This window comes from Caretta caretta, chromosome 2 (genome assembly GCF_965140235.1).
Source record: "Caretta caretta isolate rCarCar2 chromosome 2, rCarCar1.hap1, whole genome shotgun sequence".
In the NCBI taxonomy this organism is placed as follows: domain Eukaryota; kingdom Metazoa; phylum Chordata; order Testudines; family Cheloniidae; genus Caretta; species Caretta caretta.
Genome location: NC_134207.1, coordinates 271,798,351 through 271,807,209, shown reverse-complemented (window position 1 = coordinate 271,807,209; position 8,859 = coordinate 271,798,351). Strand labels below are relative to the sequence as shown.

Below are 8,859 nucleotides of genomic sequence, written 5' to 3'. Positions count from 1 at the left end.
ATGATCTTGGTAATATACTTTACACCCATGCTGGTGGGAGTCTTTGAAATATCAAATATAGTCACAAAGGCCTCACTGAACTGAAAAAAAATAGAGCCACTTCTCTCACCCATGTCTTCCATTCTCACTGAGGAATTGAACAAAGTCCAGGTACTCCTGACACCTTGCCACCAGCTGAAACCTACTTTTTGCCTGCTTCTGGTCTCAACCTCCCTGAGAAAATGATAGACAATGAAAAACCCCTCACCTTTGTGTTGCTGCACTCCCATGCCCTCCCATGTCTCTGTTTTCTGATACAGCTTGCTCTGGGCCCACTCCCTGCCTTCAGCCCACTCCAACTTGACCAGAGTATCCCACTAGCCTTACCAGTTCGACACTGCTCCTGTCACAGAATACTAAAGATGAGGGCGCTCAGAGACCAAGTGAGCAGACCTACCTATACTCAGGCTTTTGGGGGATTACTCAGTCCTTCAGGATTTTTATATGGTGCTCTCTGTGGTACAGCTGGAGGTGATGCAACCCTGAAGCTGCCACTGAAATAAATTAGACAAGAAATGGCAAGATAGATGCTTCCCAGAAATGCCCAATGGAGACAGTTCCCAACCTTATCCCAATCCCTTTAAAGAGGCGGTGTCCAGAAAATAAATATTCACTGTGTTGAGTCTTTTTCCAATGGCAGCAAGAAACCTATATGAATGAGGATAGACATTTCTGATGGTGGCTGGGACTCAGCAGGAAAAGCTGGCTTATCAATTTTCCATTGTAGACATATGTAAATATGAGTCACAGTTTGGACCTTCAGTTTCCCTGTAACCCCCTGCTCTCCCCCACTCCCCAAAAACCTCAGAGCTGTGCTTGCAATCTTCAGGAAGATACTGAAGTCCTCTGAGTTGCTAGAAGGAGCAAGAGGTTGCAGAAATCTTCTGCTTGTAGTGTGTTAAAAAAATTCGCAAACAACTGTGCAATTGTTTCACAGTGGGCTTATGGAGCTTGCTTTGTTGAGAGATGTAATGCAAATGCAAAGGTTACAAAGGAACAAATTATTTATTGTTAAAAGCTTTTCTACGAATCACTCTGCATCATACAACAAAGATATGGTGGCTACACAGTAGAGGAAACCTCGCTTTCTCTTGTCACTCTCTGTGCCCCCCCCATACACACACAAACACACACACAAGTTATGGAGTTCCATTCCTGAATAAGATTGGCAAAGCTGTTTGTCATACAAGGTAAGATCTGATGGACCAGATGCAGCTCACTGAACAACAGAGCAGTTACAAGAAAGGAGGAAACACTCTTCAAGAAAACAGTCTGCTTTGCCCTCAACTGCTTTCACTGCATGTGGAAGAGCTCTTAACAGAAAGAAACCTGACTAGTCTTGACTGCACAAGTATTAACAAGGGCATTCTGTTGTAGGTGACTCACAAGCTGCACCAGGACTGTGCCATCCAATGCTGCAAGGCACGATTCTAAACATGGTGCGACAATCAGTTTTGGCAGCTGGAGTGCTTTCTGCACTAGAATGGCCAATACTATGAGTTTCATCTGAACCAGTGTTAGTAATGGTGAAAATTTTTTCTACAATGTCCATAATTCAGACAAGGTTTATGACAGACTATTAGGCTGTGCCCTGCATACCCATTTTCCAGCCTACCCAGCAGTTATCAGACTGGCTGTCTCACTTGGTTATTCCACATATATATTTATTCTTGCATACACACAGTGAGCAGACTGAATTACATAGACTGTGCTATATCCAAATGGTATTGCATTGATTTGTCTGTGCTATGATTTAATGGCACTTCAAGTGCTCTCTGCTCCATGTCTTCCCACCGCTGAATTCCACCACTCATTTGCGGGAACTGCCTAGATGGCCAAATAGGTCTTTTCATTCTGTACTTTCTAGGAACCACTGCCTCTGAATCCTTATCCACTGTGCAAAGTAGGGATAACTAAAAGAGTGTTACAAACCTGCCAATTTCACAGTTCAACTCCAAGATGCACCTTCCTTGTCCCCATGCATTGGAACACCATGGATTCTGCACTAAACCTTTTCCAGTCATCTGCTATAGGTTCTAGTTTACACCATATATATATAGATATGGACCTATATGCTGTTATCTACCCCCTTTCTCTGACAGATGCTAGATTCCTTTGTTGCACCCTGCATAGATTTGTGTTGTCCTACAGCATCAAAACAGAATAGCCAGAAGGGATCTTTTAGTCCATGTAGGCCCTTTTTCATGCACCAGGCAGGATTTGCCTCTTTCATCATCTGCTGAGAGCTTTTCCCAGAGCCTTCCTAACATCTTCTATCCATTAATTAAGTTAATTCAATTTAGTTTATCGTTCAAATTCTGCCATGATTACAATGCTGTTCGGCTTCTACCCAATCCTGCTGTATTGTTTCTCCCTACATGCAATTTTCCTTCTTGCTTACAGTACTGGCTCAGGCTCCTCCTGGCTGTACAGCCATAATACAAGGGACTGTTTCTCTCTTTACTTCCTCAGTAAAAGAATAGGTGCAGGACTGTTTCTAAACAATGATAAAAATCAAAGTCCCATACTCAATTTAGCCAAGGGAGATAGCTGTCAGCCACTCCTAAGAATAATGATTGGAGAATATAATTCTGGACTACATTGGGGGAGATTCTGAGAATACAACCTCTAGCTGGATATATTCAGTGTTATCCCTAGTTAGTCTACGGCAGTAACATACTGCAGTGGTAGAAATATGTAAGTTGGAAGCAACAACACTAATGGAGATTCTGATTAACCTGACGTGAAAGTACAGACATGGGGCAATAGAAATGTCCAATTAAATCCTGGACTGTGTCAGACTTGTATAAGGAAGACGGGCTGTTACCACTCCATCTTCTCTTATCAGAGGAGGCAGCACAGCTGGAATCTCAACACATGACCATCAGGCACCTGAAGGGGAAAATTTACCTAATCTAAAGTTCTCTGGCACATGTTCTCTGCCAGCAGATCGAGGGACGTGATCGTTCCCCTCTATTCGACATTGGTGAGGCCTCATCTGGAGTACTGTGTCCAGTTTTGGGCCCCACACTACAAGAAGGATATGGAAAAATTGGAGAGAGTCCAGCGAAGGGCAACAAAAATGATTAGGGGACTGGAACACATGACTTACGAGGAGAGGCTGAGGGAACTAGGTTCACCGGGGGAAGGAGACCAAAGCCCTGTGGTAAGTGGGAAAGTGGGATACCGGGAGGAAGCACAGGCAGGAATGTCTGTGAGGGGAGGGCTCCTGCCTCATACTGAGAATGAGGGGCGATCAGCAGGTTATCTCAAGTGCTTATATACGAATGCACAAAGCCTTGGAAACAAGCAGGGAGAACTGGAGGTCCTGGTGATGTCAAAGAATTATGACGTGATTGGAATAACAGAGACTTGGTGGGATAACTCACATGACTGGAGTACTGTCATGGATGGTTATAAACTGTTCAGGAAGGACAGGCAGGGCAGAAAAGGTGGGGGAGTAGCACTGTATGTAAGGGAGCAGTATGACTGCTCAGAGCTCCGGTACGAAACTGCAGAAAAACCTGAGTGTCTCTGGATTAAGTTTAGAAGTGTGAGCAACAAGAGTGATATAGTGGTGGGAGTCTGCTATAGACCACCGGACCAGGGGGATGAGGTGGACGAGGCTTTCTTCTGGCAGCTCGCAGAAGCTACTAGATCGCACGCCCTGGTTCTCATGGGTGACTTTAATTTTCCTGATATCTGCTGGGAGAGCAATACAGCGGTGCATAGACAATCCAGGAAGTTTTTGGAAAGCGTAGGGGACAATTTCCTGGTGCAAGTGCTAGAGGAGCCAACTAGGGGGGGAGCTTTTCTTGACCTGCTGCTCACAAACTGGGAAGAATTAGTGGGGGAAGCAAAAGTGGATGGGAATCTGGGAGGCAGTGACCATGAGTTGGTTGAGTTCAGGATCCTGACACAGGGAAGAAAGGTAAGCAGCAGGATACGGACCCTGGACTTCAGGAAAGCAGACTTCGACTCCCTCAGGGAACGGATGGGTAGGATCCACTGGGGGACTAACATGAAGGGGAAAGGTGTCCAGGAGAGCTGGCTGTATTTCAAGGAATCCCTGTTGAGGTTACAGGGACAAACTATCCCGATGTGTCGAAAGAATAGTAAATATGGCAGGCGACCAGCTTGGTTTAATGGTGAAATCCTAGTGGATCTTAAACATAAAAAAGAAGCTTACAAGAAGTGGAAGGTTGAACATATGACCAGGGAAGAGTATAAAAATATTGCTCGGGCATGTAGGAATGAAATCAGGAGGGCCAAATCGCACCTGGAGCTGCGCTAGCGAGAGATGTCAAGAGTAACAAGAAGGGTTTCTTCAGGTATGTTGGCAACAAGAAGAAAGCCAAGGAAAGTGTGGGCCCCTTAATGAATGAGGGAGGCAACCTAGTGACAGAGGATGTGGAAAAAGCTAATGTACTCAATGCTTTTTTTGCCTCTGTCTTCACGAACAAGGTCAGCTCCCAGACTACTGCGCTGGGCATCACAACATGGGGAATAGATGGCCAGCCCTCTGTGGAGAAAGAAGTGGTTAGGGACTATTTAGAAAAGCTGGACGTGCACAAGTCCATGGGGCCGGACGAGTTGCATCCGAGAGTGCTAAAGGAATTGGCGGCTGTGATTGCAGAGCCATTGGCCATCATCTTTGAAAACTCATGGCGAACGGGGGAAGTCCCGGATGCTGGAAAAAGGCTAAAGTAGTGCCAATCTTTAAAAAAGGGAAGAAAGAGGATCCTGGGAACTACAGGCCAGTCAACCTCACCTCAGTCCCCAGAAAAATCATGGAGCAGGTCCTCAAAGAATCAATCCTGAAGCACTTATATGAGAGGAAAGTGATCAGGAAAAGTCAGCATGGATTCACCAAGGGAAGGTCATGCCTGACTAATCTAATCATCTTCTATGATGAGATTACTGGTTCTGTGGATGAAGGGAAAGCAGTGGATGTATTGTTTCTTGACTTTAGCAAAGCTTTTGACACGGTCTCCCACAGTATTCTTGTCAGCAAGTTAAAGAAGTATGGGCTGGATGAATGCACTATAAGGTGGGTAGAAAGTTGACTAGATTGTCGGGCTCTACGGGTAGTGATCAATGGCTTCATGTCTAGTTGGCAACCGGTGTCAAGTGGAGTACCCCAGGGGTCGGTCCTGGGCCGGTTTTGTTTAATATCTTCATAAATGATCTGGAGGATGGTGTGGATTGCACTCTCAGCAAATTTGCGGATGATACTAAACTGGGAGGAGTGGTAGACACGCTGGAGGGCAGGGATAGGATACAGAGGGACCTAGACAAATTGGAGGATTGGGCCAAAAGAAATCTGATGAGGTTCAATAAGGATAAGTGCAGGGTCCTGCACTTAGGACGGAAGAACCCAATGCACAGCTACAGACTAGGGACCGAATGGCTAGGCAGCAGTTCTGCGGAAAAGGACCTAGGGGTGACAGTGGACGAGAAGCTGGATATGAGTCAGCAGTGTGCCCTTGTTGCCAAGAAGGCCAATGGCATTTTGGGATGTATAAGTAGGGGCATAGCGAGCAGATTGAGGGACGTCATCGTCCCCCTCTATTCGACATTGGTGAGGCCTCATCTGGAGTACTGTGTCCAGTTTTGGGCCCCACACTACAAGAAGGATGTGGAGAAATTGGAGAGAGTCCAGCGAAGGGCAACAAAAATGATTAGGGGTCTGGAATACATGACTTATGAGGAGAGGCTGAGGGAACTGGGATTGTTTAGTCTGCAGAAGAGAAGAATGAGGGGGGATTTGACAGCTGCTTTCAACTACCTGAGAGGTGGTTCCAGAGAGGATGGTTCTAGACTATTCTCAGTGGTAGAAGAGGACAGGACAAGGAGTAATGGTCTCAAGTTGCAGTGGGGGAGGTTTAGGTTGGATATTAGGAAAAACTTTTTCACTAGGAGGGTGGTGAAACACTGGAATGCGTTACCTAGGGAGGTGGTAGAATCTCCTTCCTTAGAAGTTTTTAAGGTCAGGCTTGACAAAAGCCCTGGCTGGGATGATTTAATTGGGGATTGGTCCTGCTTTGAGCAGGGGGTTGGACTAGATGACCTCCTGAGGTCCCTTCCAACCCTGATATTCTATGATTCTATGATTCTATGAACTGGGATTGTTTAGTCTACGGAAGAGAAGAATGAGGGGGGATCTGATAGCTGCTTTTAACTACCTGAAAGGTGGATCCAAAGAGGATGGATCTAGACTATTCTCAGTGATAGCAGATGACAGGACAAGGAGTAATGGTCTCAAGTTGCAGTGGGGGAGGTTTAGGTTAGATATTAGGAAAAACTTTTTCACTAGGAGGGTGGTGAAACACTGGAATGCGTTACCTAGGGAGGTGGTGGAATCCCCTTCCTTAGAAGTTTTTAAGGTCAGGCTTGACAAAGCCCTGGCTGGTATGATTTAGTTGGGATTGGTCCTGCTCTGGGCAGGGGGTTGGACTAGATGGCCTCCAGAGGTCCCTTCCAACTCTATTATTCTATGATTCTATGTGCTGCATACCTATGCTCCAGCCTCTGCTCTTCCTTTCCTCACACAAACAAACAAGTATTATTTATGTATTTCTTACTACTGGAGACTGAACCCATCCTCTAAATGTAGCTGCTCTGTTTAACATGTGCTGAAAAGAGCCTACACACTGGATAGCATGCACACAACTGATACAGCAGCCTAATAAATATGGAAGCACAGTTGCAGATAACTCACTCTGTTTCCCCTCAGAATGTTTTGCCTGTGGTCAGGTTAATGGAGTAAATGAGAGCTGAATATCTTTCACATCCCAGGAACCTCACATTCCCACTCTAGCCTTAGCTTAAGACTGCAGGACTGGAGTGGTTTTAACATTGAAACGGTTTAGCCCAAGCATTGAGGAGTGTACTCCCCCATTTACAATAAAAGGCCTCACTATCCAGGACAAAGCAGGAATCTGTCTCACACCAAATGAATTTATAAGATAGTACTGACTGATACATCATCACAATCCAAATTCAAATGCTCAAACAGGTCTCTGAACACAATGGTCAGAGTGAAAACTATGGTATACAAAAGCAGAGAGGTTAAATGAAGAGGCATGGATGTCCCCTTCCAGAATTGGACAAAGGAAACTCAGGAGTACACCAGAAGAGGACAATTCCCCAACAGGGAAGACCTGCAAAGATGACAGAGGAGGAGATAGCAATATTAAAACAAACTACATTGTTGAGAAGAACAGTGCACTACAAACCTGAACTTATTTTTCCTTGCATGAGAGTGAAGAAAAGGATGCAAGTAGGAGTATCCCAGAAGAGGAGTTTGATTTATCAATCATCAATATGTCATTCATTCAACTTTGGCAACTGCTTTTTGGGCTGGGAATCATGTTGGGTTATTATTACAGACTGACCTGGGTGCAACATAGATTCAGGGTTCAAGGAGTGGGCATGTGCCACTACTCCCTGCCTCTTGGCTGTTTAATAGGTTGTAATTTTCATAGCCTGGATCTCCTATACTTCTCGAAGGAAGTTGTTTTTTCTAGGAGTTCTCAATCTCTACTGCTGGAACTTGACTGTGGCAGATAGTGCTTGTAACCCAGCAGCATCCTGAAGTACAGTTACAGATTAAATAAAGGGGCTGAAAGTTTTTTCTGGTATAGGTTCTACATCTGTGGTTGAAACATAGGGTTCATCCATGGAGTCAGAGAAGAGAAGTCACTGCAATTTTCTTACATGCTATGAAGTTGCACATCTTGGACTCTGCAGCACTTCAGTGATCAGGAGGAAACATCTCTTGAGCACTGTTCTTTATGTTACAGCCAGCACAGCACAAAGGTAATGAAATCAGATACCTTACATTGTAGCCTTCCAGTAATACTAACTGTAGCTAAAGCAGTAATAAACACAAAGCACCACTAGGTCATTTCCACTTTCCCAGAATGCTTCCTTTTGGCTCCAACCTCACCACTACTGGCTCCAATGATACCACTGGCAGTTTTCTTATCATAGAGGCAGTTATATTCATCTCGGCATCGCAGATTTGAGCATCATGATGAGTTCTTGGCTTGTGTGGTGAAACGGACTTCACTCCATCTTTCACTCAAGGGGACAAGGTCTTGCAGAATGAATGGCCTGACTGTACCTCTTCCTTTTAGATGTTTTGTCACTTAATGGACAGAAATCTTTCTCTACCATGGGGGAGGGCAGCCCCTTGGTCAGTTCCAGTTGGAATGGAAGCTGTGTTTGGGTAACTGAATGATTCCACAGCTGGTAGAACATTTTGTCCATTTTCAGGGAATTATCAGTGCAGAAAGTTGTCATAGGAGACTCTCAGATCACAGCTGAAACCACAAAGAATGAGAACTGCCTTTGTTTCTCCACATCCACAGTCTCCTGTAACATCTAGCATCCCCCCCCACCCATGAATATATGGTATAGTCCAATAAGTTTGTTGTGTAGTGTCTGAACTTTCTACTAAAACTCAATGATGCAAGTAGATGGATGAACATTTAATCCTTATTAATATGGACACCTCTATGGGGAATAGAAATCTTGCGCCCTCTCCGGCCTGGAATGGTTTGAGACACTCACATTAGCAGGATTTTCAGGGGTCACGCTAAAGCTGGTGTTGTGACTGGTGTTGCTGATGGCACATTCTTGTCCAGTCATTAAGCAAGTCCATGTGTAACAGTGAGCTAAGTAACACTTAGACGTCCACTGGCTCTAGGTTCATGATGCCAATGGGAGACTGTAAATAAAGTTTATGTGTTACGCACTCCCAGAGACTGTTCCAGTTCCTGCCGGCGCTGTTGGATCTGAAAGAATAAAAATTAT

General features: G+C 44.9%; 1 protein-coding gene across 12 annotated transcripts in view; it reads right to left on the bottom strand.

The window, feature by feature from the left end:
• Positions 1–1,025: 1,025 nt before the first annotated feature.
• Positions 1,026–8,859, bottom strand: part of SMARCD3 (SWI/SNF related BAF chromatin remodeling complex subunit D3) — a 268,276-nt gene continuing 260,442 nt past the window's right edge. For all 12 annotated transcript variants that reach the window (XM_048842073.2, XM_048842074.2, XM_075126139.1 and 9 more), the window contains one exon: positions 1,026–8,840. In XM_048842073.2, coding sequence (XP_048698030.1) covers positions 8,787–8,840 — 54 coding nt within the window. In that variant the 3' untranslated portion in view covers positions 1,026–8,786. The remainder of the gene's footprint in view (positions 8,841–8,859) is intronic.